The 12,644-nt window shown below is 38.4% G+C and overlaps 1 protein-coding gene across 3 annotated transcripts in view; it reads left to right on the top strand.

The window, feature by feature from the left end:
• BANK1 (B cell scaffold protein with ankyrin repeats 1) overlaps window positions 1-12,644 on the top strand; it is a 137,771-nt gene that overhangs the window by 27,988 nt on the left and 97,139 nt on the right. For all 3 annotated transcript variants that reach the window (XM_032109898.1, XM_032109900.1, XM_032109899.1), the window contains exons 4-5: window positions 10,735-10,883; window positions 12,467-12,605. In XM_032109898.1, the coding sequence (XP_031965789.1) occupies window positions 10,735-10,883; window positions 12,467-12,605 (288 nt within the window). The remainder of the gene's footprint in view (window positions 1-10,734; window positions 10,884-12,466; window positions 12,606-12,644) is intronic.

The following is a 12,644-nucleotide window of genomic DNA, read 5'->3' on the forward strand; positions in this document are numbered from 1 at the left end:
AGTTTTAGTAGGGATAGCAGATTGGCAAAATCTTAACTTGCTTTTAGTAAAGAGCTACATAGCATGTTTCCTGTCCTTGATTCTTAGTTAGAGAAGTTTATTTCTGGGTGACAATGTTGCAAAGTAATTGGCTTAATAGCGCCAGCATGCTTACCAATGGAAAGGAAAATTATTCCAGAATTCCTGGCATAGCAGTTATGTGCTGCTGGACTCTAAGGTTAGTGGCTCTCACTCCTATTCCACCCCCATCCATATTCTGAAAAGGGTGTCTTTGTGAGTCTCTCAGCATCTTGGAAATAATGGTGTGATCTCAAGCAGAAAGCTGCTGTAAAGGTTTATCCCTACAGACCTATTGTCAAGGTTTCTATGGATGTCTCTTTGGGTCCTGTGTTGAATGTGCCACTGTGTTGTCAGTTCATTGAAGAGGTTTTTTGGTATAGAGAAGGCTTTTGGGCTCATCATCCAGGGGCTGAATAAGCTGGCACCACTGTTTCTCTCATTCATGAGTGTTATGTCCAAAAAATGAGACAGTAAAATAGGGAATGATTAGAGGAAACAGAGTCCCAAGAAAAGAAAGGACTGAGGAGGTGGTCCACCAAGCTACTTCTGTTTTCTTATGGCTGGTTGAAGAGCAGCTTTAAGTCCAGGTTTACCGTCAGCTGAATGGTTGATTTGGGGATTTTTCAGCTACGAAAGTCTTGCATTAAAGGCAAAAATTTCACTTGAAATCATTGCAGAAGTTTCCTGAACAGCCATTCTTAATCAGCTTTTGGCAGTCATCCTGGTAGCACTGATTGTCTGTGGCCTTTGCTGGTTATAGTGATGATGATACCTAGTTATTGCTGTGAAGACTAAAGAGATTCTCCATTGCTGTGATGAGTGAATGAGCCAGTTAGAAATGAGGGATTCCCAGTAATTGTATGCTGTATGTGAGGTTATGGCTGGCTCCCAAGTGCGTGTAAGGAAATGTGTGGTCAACATTCCTTCTGTAGTGATGCAGCAGGGAACAGTTATCTGATATCACTGCAGAGATTTGGAGGGAAAAGTAGCCCAAGAAGTGAAACGGTTGGAATTTCCAAGATTCAGTGTGTCAGTCTTTACAAAGCCAAGAAAGATAAGATGGCAGCTGCAAATTAGTCAGTAATTGTGCCCTCCAGAAAGTAGGTGAATCTTAAGGTAAGCAGACAGGGTTTGACTATGGATGAATTGTGGAAAAGTGTTTCCAGGGACTGCCTCTTCTCTCTGCTTCTTCCTAATAAGAAGTAAGTGTGTGCAGTGCTAAATTGTATGAAAGACACAGAACAGAAGTGTGAGGAGAAATTATAAACCAGGAAAGGGTTTTTGCTAGAACCCTATAAATACCCAAAAGAATGGCGCTTTAGGTGAGATCTGAAGTGGAGAGTGGCATGCTGAAAGCTGAAGTTTGTTTTATATATAAAAGCATTGTACAAAAGAAAGGATAAGCTGAAAGAAGATGGAATTTTAGCTTGGACTGGAATGAAAGTTGAACAAAACAGAAGAATAAATCTAAATGAGAAATCTAAAGCAACAAGGGTGGAAAGAACAGTGAGTGGATGACAGGACATATTAAAAATAAGATCACTAAAAAAATAACCCTATATTCATTAAAGCAAAGATAAAGGGGGATTGAGCAGGCGCTAACAATCAATAAGAGGCGATTGACTAAAGTGAATTGTGCAAGGCCGTGAGGGAAAAGGTCACACAGTACATTGGAAAATGGAAAAACAGTATGATCAATGAAATCCTTTGGGGAAATACGAGCTACAAGCAGATGCAAAAATAATTGATTTGCTGCTGAGTGGGGGAAAAGATCCAGTTGTGGAATGATAATGACCATAATATGAATATATGAGGACTCAGTCCTGTAGGTGATAACAGTATAAATCAGCTCTTCAGCCACTCATGAATGTTGTTATGTGTTTACTTTATTTTGGGTTTCTGTGTAAGAAGAGAGGACTTGTTATAATTACTAGGGAGCTATATTTTGAGAAATTCCCTTGTGGTTCCTCAGGAGATTTTCTGTTCCCCAAACAATCACTATTTATAATTTTTACTAAGGTAGAAAAGTGAAGCAATTGTACTAGGAACTGAGTATACAGCCTTGTCACCACACAGATAAAATATGAATTCATTGTGGAACTGGAAAATAGAGCTAAACTCAGATTTAGGTACCCATTAGGTGATACTCAGCTTCAGAAAAGTCTCTTCCCCTTCTGTGAAACAGCTTAACATTTGCCACTAAAGTTTGTGTCTTAGCACTCATTAACGAAGCAATTAGGGGTGGGCAAGTGGAGCACAAAAGATGATTTTAAAGGGTGATAGCTGTCTGCCTATTAGGTTTAACAGCAGACATGTTTTGGTCCTGCCCAGAGGTCTCATCAAACTAAGATGTATGTGCATACATGTGTATCTGTATCCTTTATCAAACTAAACTGGAGAAAGGCCAGCACTTTTTAGCAAAATAAGTGGCATCCCCTCTACAGATAAAGAGCTCTAAGAGTACCTCTGCTATGCTGTTCTTTTCCTATAATGCTATGTAAAGTCCTGTTTTAATAAAATGTCTTTTCTGTTGGATTAAAGGACATTGTCTTAAAAGATGAAGACCTCAGATTACCTTCTGATTCATAACTCCAACAAAGGAAAATAATCAGGAGTTAGAAAACAGGCATGGTTTTCAGATGTGTCCAAAAATATCACTCTTAATTGTGTTCCCAAGAAAGCAGTGTACCTTTTAGCCCACTTTAAGGGTCAATAGATTTTAGCTATTTTGAACTAAAGGTGGGAGTAAATTGCAAAGCAGCCTGTCCCCAGTGAGTCAGTCCTGCTGACAACTCTTTTTTTTTTCCTTCTTTAATACCAAATGTGTCTGGTGTGAGTCTTTCTGCTGACAGCAGCTGTGGCAGCATGGTACAGGAAGACATGTGGTCTCTTAGACAGACAAATCCCATGTAATTTAGAGCTGTACAGATCAAGAAAAGCATCATAAATTTAATCCAGACATTGATAAGAGCCCTGTGCAGGTATTGAAGCTCTGCTGTCATCCTCCGAGTAAGACACTCTCTTTGGTAGATGACCTGCTGCAGTCCAAGCTAGCTTCTGTTACCAGATTGATTTAAAGGATTCTGTATCATGGAGTATATTGTCTTGTGTCAGTACACATTTTGATGTTATTAATGAGTAGGGTGAAGGCTGAGAATGCCAGCTACCGGTGTCTCTCCCCCCAGCCTCTCCCAATGCAGTTGTTAAAGGACTTTTCAGGTATGTTAAACTTCATGACCTTCCATCCATGTCTTTTTTTTGATGACTCTAAAAAATAGTCTTCATAAAGAGAATAGCTTCAAACATGGCCAAGAGGGGAAAGTCTGGCTACTCATTCCTGGAGGAATTTCCTCTTTCTTTGGGGGTGATACCTGTAAAAACTTAAACAACTATTAATCTTGAATTTGGTGCCTCCCTGAAGTATGTTTTGATTCTCAGGCACTCCTCTCTATCTTTGTTCTTTCATATGTGTGTATTTCTAAATGTAGCAGTGTGCCACTTCTGTGTCCAAGCACAGTGTGGCATTTGAGCCAGCCCAGTTATGAGAGGCTTGAATAGTAGTTTAGAGATAAAGGAGCCACTAGGCAGCTGCAGCTGGTCCCTTTGCAATAATAAGGATTTTGCAGGAGCATTTTATCAGGCTAACAAGTTTTGGAGGTCTTCTTACAACCTGGATGCCTCTGCTATCAGTCCTTTTGTCTTCAGTGGTACTTGGAGTCAGTAGCAGGAGGATAGCCTGCTCAGCTCAGTTGCAGCAGCACATCTCAGATTTTGGGCAATGTTCACTCTAACAGAGGTGAGAGGTGTGTGTGCTGATAGCACAGAGAAATGGAACAAAACCACCAAAGTTTTCTTACTGCGGTAGAACTCCAGTAACTCTGAAGTGGATGGAAGGACTCTTTAATAAAACATTAGGCTTCAGTAACTGAGAACTGGTACACACAGAGGGGTAGACTTCAGTTTGCTTCTCCCTGGAGAAGTATGCAGAATGCAGAAACTGGAAATAGCAGGCTTAGGCTCCATCAACAGCTCTGCTCAATACCCAGATGACCTCAGGCAGGTAGTTGTTACTTCCAAATAATCGGTATACCTAACAGAAACTTTTTGGGACAGTCTTGCTATGTGTCTAAAACTCATCAGGGTAGTCATGCTCCTAGTGCTGCTGGTAAAGCTGAAAGTCGTGGATTTCATTGCAGAAAAAATAATAACATGAATTGATATGCAGTAAAAGATAAAAGTAGTCCTAAAAAGCATCTAAATATATCCATCTTAGCTAAAGCACTGATGAAGTCAAATCTTTCTTCCAAATTACAGGCCAGTAAGGAACTAGTTAATTGTTGTAACTTTAGATTGCCTCTAAATATAGAGTTACAATCATATGAAAGTATATGTAAAAAGAAATGCCTACATTTTCATGCAAGTTATTTCTCAAAGATTATCGATAAACTCATGGTAAATACCATTTTGCAGTTTGGGGGATTATTTGAAGGCAGGATCTTTTGTTTTTACTATCAGATCCAAAAACCCTACACTTAATAAGACTTTCATATTCTCTTTAGATGCATTCATGATGAGTCCATTAGGCTACAGTTATATCAGGGTGATAAACTGTTGTGTACAAAAACATACCTGATAATAAAAGAACAGGTGGGCGTGTACCTCCACAGTAAATCAATCTTTGCCTGCATGTATATAGTAACTCAGAAAAAAATAGATGTGGGGGGTTTCAGGGATTGCTGTTATGGGAGAGAAGTAGATGTTAATGAAAATTGCAGCACCACTGGTTGCTAAGATGACATAAACACCAACTTTATATATAATACTCAGAAAAGGAAAAACTGTTCTTCATAGCTTTTAAAGGAACTGTCAGTTTGGTGCTTATTTGCAAGAAAAGTTTTACACCATAAATAATGTAATAGAAATATTTTGGAGACATGGACAAAATAGGCCAACTTACAGAAAGCTGCTCTTTCTGATAGAAGAACTCAACCATGCAGGAGAAACTGGGGCTGAGAATGCTTTTGAGAAAAACAAAGATAACTGTCAGTGTATTTGCAAAAGATAGTTGGTTCAACATAGAGAGAAACATTATTTAAAACTTGTTCACTAATAAATATGTTTATCTTGGTTTGGAATTTGTGTCATAGAAAACAAATGAAAGAAATTAAAACTGAAGTCCGATGTTTCTGTGTTTGAGTACGTATTAATAATTTTCTGTGATTTTTGGAAACACTTTTCATTCCTAAGCCCTCTCTTGCCATTAATAAAAGAAAACTTCAGCAGAGCAGAAATGGGGATTTGCTTTGAAATATCTTAGAAAGTGCCTGTGGTAAGAATGAGTAAATCTCACGTTCATGCAGAGCACAGGCCCTTTGAAGGAAGCACAGTGTGGTGGATGTTTTCTGCCTCCCTGTTTCTCACAGCCTTTCTCAGGTAATTTATAGAGCGATTTGTGAAGTTAGAGGCTCCCTTTCAATCCCACTCTGCTGCACTCTCTGCTGAGCTCATACAGCATTTACAGATACCCACACTTTAACAGGATTATCTTTCATAAATGTCTATAATAAACTTAGGGTGGATTGCAAGAAGAACATGATGTGCATATGTCTTTTTTTCCTGATTTTTTTCCGCATTACAGAAGGGTACTTTGTTTTTTTCTGTATGGTTCTTCTTTAATCCATATTTCTGCTGGCCACTCACATACATGTTTGACCGCAGGTTTCTGAATTGCAAGGAAGTCTCTTACACATGGGAACCTTTTCAGTGATACCTCAATAAACCCAGTGGCACCACCTCTGCCTTTACCTCATGGTGTGCTGGAGAGTGGGCCTACCGTATTACACTGGATGCCTCCTGCACTTAAATGATCTGCTGTAATCCTCTTCATTTTAATCTTTGACACTGGAACACCCTGACATTTCTTTCATGTGGCAAGGTGGCCACGTGCTAAATTACCTTCCCATTCCTTGTCATCTGCCTAGCTTGATTTACCCATATTTTTCATCCTCTTGTATGATATGTGATCTAGGGATAATTGAGGGCCTCTTTTGTACCACAGTTTCAGTTCTTCAGCTGGCATTGCTTTAGCAAAACTTGAGGAAGAACTGAAATTTGTATAGCTAGCAGGCATTTTGCTTTTGTAAAACCAGCTTAATTTTGACTGAGAGATTCATTTCATGGGTAGCCTTAGAAAACACATAAATCTTTCATAAGTTTGTTTTCTGCTATTTTTAATGCCCTAAATCTGTCGCATACATTGTTGACTCAAAACGTGTAGCAAGTACCAAGTAATTGGAGAACACTTCTCATCCTCATGTAGGCTGCAGTAAGGCTAGCTAGAGACTGTATTTGAAAGGTTAGAATTTAGGGGTGAGGGGGAAGTTGGGTATGGCAGGAGAGTTGTTTAGAAGCCATGGTGAAGCATTAGTTGTTGAATACACACGAGACTTGAGATGCTTTATTAAAATTTCTCAGTTTATGTAAAGGAATACAATTTCAAAGTCATGTCATGAATTTAGTTCAAAATGTTAAATTGAAAGCTATAGTGTGTTCCAAAGGGTCTTATATAAAATATACCAAGTTGATGTATTGAAGTTACATGAATTAGGAGAGAACATTGAAGTGAAGCTGAAAACATCAGCACTGTCCCCAGTAAAGTTACAGTAAGTGTGTGTTATATTTTACTATTTAAAATGAACGTAAATTTAAGATCAGTCTTCTCAATGTGACTGTCAGCAGCATATTTGTCAAAAGCAAGCCAACAAAAGTAACCTGATGGAAATGAAGCATTACCCTCTCTAATAGATCCTAATTCCCGGTAGTACTGCCCTGATTACTCAGGGGAAGATGATCATACATTTTTCCTTTCTTTTTAGCTTCTGGCTGATAGTGTTGTCTATGTATCATTAGATATAGTTAATAATTTCTTATACTTTGATCCTACAAGAAAGGTTCTGGTTTTATTCATCAATTATTTTAATTGCTACTGCTACATTTTAAAAACCTCACGAATAGGTCACCATTATATAAAATGATAAAAGAACATATTCACTAAGCAACAAATACCCTTTAATAAGTCCTCCCTCTTACATATTCCAGAATAATGATGATGTTCCTTTTATGTTTCTTTTAAGATAATCTTCGCCCTCAGTTGTAAATTCTGAATTTTTCTGAAAGCCTCATGAATTGGTGGAGCTCCTTAGCCATTGCTTTCAGGTTAAAACCAAGAATGTAAAGAGGACAAATAATGAAGATGTCTAAAATTTAAGTGTTCAAAAGACTTGAACATCTGTCAACACCTTCTGCCTATGTAAAACAAATACAGTCTATCCTTGCTCCATTTGTGTTACTGCAGTCTCATTACTGTAGTATTAATACCTTTATGAGCTACTTTGTTTCAGTTAATGCCAACAAACCAAGGCTTGCTTAATCTCTGGTGCATTCCTTGTTCAGCATTGCAAATAACATTTCATGTGGTTGTTTCATGTTCCACAATTTAGGACAGATCGTGTGCAACTGCTTGTAGGGATTTGAGTGCTGGAGATGGTGGCTCCAAAGTTTGGTGACTGTACTGTAGTGGTAATATTGATCCCTGTGGTTCTTGGACTGTTGTACAGAGTTCATTGATTGTCAGGTAGACCTGACATTTACTGAAGGAGGTCTTGCTGGATGGTTTTTAGCTAGTAAATTGATAGCCACTTTCAGAGTCAGTAGGGGAATCCCTAATCCTCGTAAATATCCAAGTCTTTGATGCAAGAGCCACATTTCTTAATTGTCTGTTATTGGGATAGCTGTGCTATCAGAGTAGTGACTGGGTTGAAGTTCTGATATTGTATTTAGATATCACTAGGCATAATAAAAATATTAAAATGAAATAATTAACAGGGAGGAAAATGTTATCTTAATTGAAACCAACTTGTTAGCAATAGCATTAATGTTCTCAGGAGATGAATTATTGACATTAAAAGGTGAAAGTGACTACTATCATCTTTGATAAGTAGAGTGCAGACTGTAGAAATAAAGTTGTCATGAACTTTACATAGATTAGAATGCATCTACATGATCCTTGAAGAACAATCACTGACAGATGGCTGACATCTGAGAATCCAGTGCCTTCCAGATTTGTTATTCATTCCTTTCATTTTGTCAATCTGATAACGAAATGTTTCTTGTCTCTGTGAGACTCCTTTGCCTGAAGTGGCAGAAAAAAATTCAGAAGCAGCATGTACCTCATATGAGTTATCTTCTGAAGTGAATTCTGTGTACGTAAGTGTAAGATTTATGAGCAACTTAACATGTGAATACATTCCCAAAATATGTGCTCTGGGCATATATAATCACAGAATCATAGAGAGGTTTGAGTTGGACAGGACCTTAAAGACCATCTAGTTCCAGTCCCCTGGCCGTAAGCATGGACACCTTCCACTAGACCAGGTTGCTCAGAGCCCCATCCAACCTGGCCTTGAACACTGCCAGGGATGGGGCATCCGCAGCTGCTCTGGGCAACCTGTGCCGGTGTCTCACCATCCTCACTGTAAGGCATTGCTTCTTAACACATCTAATCTAAACCCACCCTCTTTGAGTTTGAAGCCATTCCCTCTTGTCCTATCCCTACACGCCCTTGTAAAAAGTCCCTCTCCACATTTTTTTTAGGCTCTGTTTAGGTACTTGAGGCTGCTGTAAAATACCCTAACTGTTTTCCTCAGCAAGAGTTCAGGCCTTCCTTTTCCTGAAGGGCAGTGCTAAATAAAGTCTAGTCTTCACAATGATAATCAGAGAAATTACTGTGCTTATATTCTGAGCTGGATTAGTTAAACTGCATTGAACTGTGTGTGGGTTCTCATTAAGAATCAGAATAACCTTTGTTCAGTGTAGCCTATTTAATTTCTCAAGTAAATTAAAGGAGATGGAATTAATGCTACTTCAGTAAAATACATCTGCACGTAGGTTCATTGAAATTTTAGAAATCTACGCTGAATTCACAGCTTAAGTTCAGAATTATTTAGCCTTAAAGGCATGAGAATATAAGCAGGAGTAGGCTGGGCAGATTTTACTGGCTACTGGTGGTCATCAAACCAGCCTAATTTAGATGTTCAAGGAAACTTCAGCTTCCTCAAGGAACTATGGACAATTGACGCTTCTTTTTTCTTTTTTTCTTTTTTTTTTTTTGGTGTGTATATGTGTATGTCTGTACTTTTTATGAGATCTCTCCTAACAATCAAAGTGTTTGCCTGGGTAAAAAAGATTCTACATCTGACATAGAATACCATGGCATAATTTTATTTAGCAGGCACATTTATTACAGAGGTACTTTATTAAATCTATACCTTAAGCAAGGCAAGATTGGTAAGGAAAAGAAACATTCTGTATCAGATGAACTGGTGCATATGGGGGAAGTAAAGGCAGGCAAGAAGTGAGAAAACTAATTCCAAATTGCCAGTACTGACACTAACAGGAAAGGTTTCTGTACCACTTCGGGGCACTGTATGGTTTGTGTACCTCAGTCTTTTCAAAAAAACTCAAGAGGGCTGTGGTACTTCTTTGAGCAAAGCCAAATTGCTGCTGTTCTGTATTCTGCCCATTGCTAATTTACTTTAATATTCTATATCCATTTAAGAGGAGAAGATGTGCATCAAAAGTTCTTTGTATCCTTGAATGTAATTGACTATGAGTCTTTCATAATTTACAGTAATACAAGGTAGTGTGGATGTCTCTCAGGACATTGCCTCACCAGCCAGTCAAGATTTTTTAACTGTGAACTGCATGAAATGATATCAGTAACCTAACTGCAGTATACTGAGTAATCCTCCATGATGAAGAGCTGCTGCAGTCCTTTGAGATGGGTGCCAGGAGTGTTTTGCACAGGGTAATAGAGTGTCTGGAAAGGAGGAGTAATGGTACAGCTGAGACATAGCAGGTAAAGGATACCTTTGCTAAAACACAGGCTTAGTCAGAGCTCTGCAGATTCAGTTTTCAGTTCTATTTCATGATTAAAATTCTGTGAAGCGATGAAGGATTCACTATATTCACTAGAGGCTCTTGGGCGTTTTCTGGTGCAGCAAAACAGAAAAGAAACTGATTGCAAGCTACCTGTATAACTGGCATAGCGTTTCCAAACACAGATTATCCTACTAAAAAATGTATGCCTTCCATCCATCATTTAGTCCATTAAGGCAGGCAAATACTATGGAATTTGTGTCAAAGAAATCTGTGCTTACTGTCATAGTACCATGTTACAGGTATCACTGCCCTCGTGTAAGCCCTTCCTGTAGACAGGTGGGTTGATGTTGTACATTCAGCGTGTGCTTCTTTACATACAGAGAAAGGAAGAGTGGTAAAAATCCCATTTCATCCAGTGTATGAGAGTTCTGAGACTACAAAACAACGATTTCTGTCTAAAAGTTATGTCCCTTTTTGTTTTAGGAAGACAAAGCATATGTGCAGAGCCTGTTCATGTAAATCAAGGCTGCAGGATCAAAACTTCAGGGGGAAGCTCTTTATCAAAGGACGCCCCCTCATTACATTTATATTAAAGGAATTTTGCCAGGCTTTCATGCGCTGTCCTTAAGGTGACTCCAAATGCCATATGAGTAATACATTGGAAACCACATCATTGCCATGTTTTGTTGATTTAGGATTATTAACAATGTTCTCATTTCACATTATTTATTTCAGATCACCAGACTATCTCTGATATTAACTTGTCAGATGTCAGGAGAGCATCAGAAGAAACAAACCTCACTTTTAAAACAGAGGTACTCTCTGAAAGATTAGAAAGTAATGAGCAGTCAATATTGGTGCTTCCGAGAAGATTATCATGTGAGGTAAGACTTCTAAAATCTTTGGGATAACAGTCATTGTACTTCTTCTCTTCCTGCTGCAATCTCATTCATACTATATCTGCTATTCGTTTCCAAAAATTGTCAAGGGACCAAAATGAGAGTACATCAAGACTGCAGTGGGATTAATTTTGCCTTTGTGTTGCATCCACACTGCAGTCAAAAGATTTGCAAGTAGTTTGGAGACAGCTCTATTAGAGTTATTTAGCAGCTTGAGTCGAAGTATTACTGTCATTTGGGCCTTATACTTTAGAGGGAGCAAGTAATCAGGCAGTTCTTGAGAGATACGGAGTTTGTCTCGTCAAGAATCCAGGATGGGTGTATGTATACATGCATATGTGCCCATACCATGAATTACACAGGGCTTGTGTGAGTGATGCCTGAGGTTTTAACTTTTATATTTTTCAAATTCTGTACTGCTTAATGTGTAACTCTGAAGTTTCTTGTAGCCTGTAAACTTCTGCTCTCTCATGCTATGTAGACATAACAAAGCCTCTCCGGGCCTGCTCTTCAAGGACACCCAGACCGTCCTAGGCCCAAAAAGTATAAACCAGAAGCCTTTGAAAGGGGGTCAGGCTGAGGGGAATTACATCATTAAACTGAAGCTTTAATTGGACAATTAACCCTGATATGCAAATGAACCAAACCTATAAAAGTGTGAAGAACTTGTGACCTGTTGTCCATCTTGGGGTCCATCTTGGCAGTAGCCTCTGGCTCCCCAGGGTGTACCTTTGAAGGCCTTTCAAATAAATACCTACCTTTACTCCTTTACTCCTGTCTAGTCTCTGTTTCTAGGAGGCCTCTTAAGGCATCATGAGTATGGACCTAGGCTGAGTTTAAATTAAGTCAGAAGTATTTATATGTATGTATATGTATGTATCTGCATGCATATGAAGTGGACATAAATGTTCATGTGTGTTTTTAGTCAGCGTGGCTGTGAGAAATATGTGACAGCATAAACAGAGGAAGTACGAAATACAGTGCTGCATTCCTTTATATAAGTGAGTGGCCACTTATATATGTATGGAAGTTGCATTGTACCTGGAATCTCACAGATTTTATTGCTGTCTTTTAAAGATGACTTGCAAACATTATTTCATTGTTGAGATCAGTACAGTTCTAGGGGAATGATTTTCCCCCTGATTCAGGAGGTAGTAGAGGGCTATTGTCTCACATCACCTGCTGCTTCTGTCTACTGTCACCTCACTGTAAGAGGTTAAGTGTGTCTAAAGTATTTTAGATTATTCTTACTAGGATGGATGTCATTCTTCCAGACTATAAAGTAGAGGGGCCTTAGAAAATGTAACAATTCACCTACATATGCATTTAAAATACTGTTTTGAAATATTCTTATGTAAGCCGAATTTAAAATCCTACATTACTTGTGTCATTTATGTAAGTAAAAGATTAAAGGAAGCAGTGAGATACCATCATATTTTGGTAGTATGATTTTTTTTTTGCATGAAGCTGTTGGTAAAGGAAAGTTCTTCCAATACACTTTCAATATAATGTTACACTTCCAGTATAATTTTCTGAAGGACTAATGAGAACACATTTTAATTTTGTAGAACCCTGGTGAAATATTCATTCTGTTGAAAGATGAAATAGATGAAGAAACTCTAGAAATTGAATTCGTAGCAGATAATCAACGAATTAGAACACAGACAGCCTCTTGGAACAAGAAGGTCAAATACGTGAAAGCCCTAGGTACGAAAAATATTCTTTACCTTTAAGAAAAACTGAGAA

Source organism: Corvus moneduloides, chromosome 5 (assembly GCF_009650955.1).
Source record: "Corvus moneduloides isolate bCorMon1 chromosome 5, bCorMon1.pri, whole genome shotgun sequence".
Taxonomy (NCBI): Eukaryota; Metazoa; Chordata; class Aves; order Passeriformes; family Corvidae; genus Corvus; species Corvus moneduloides.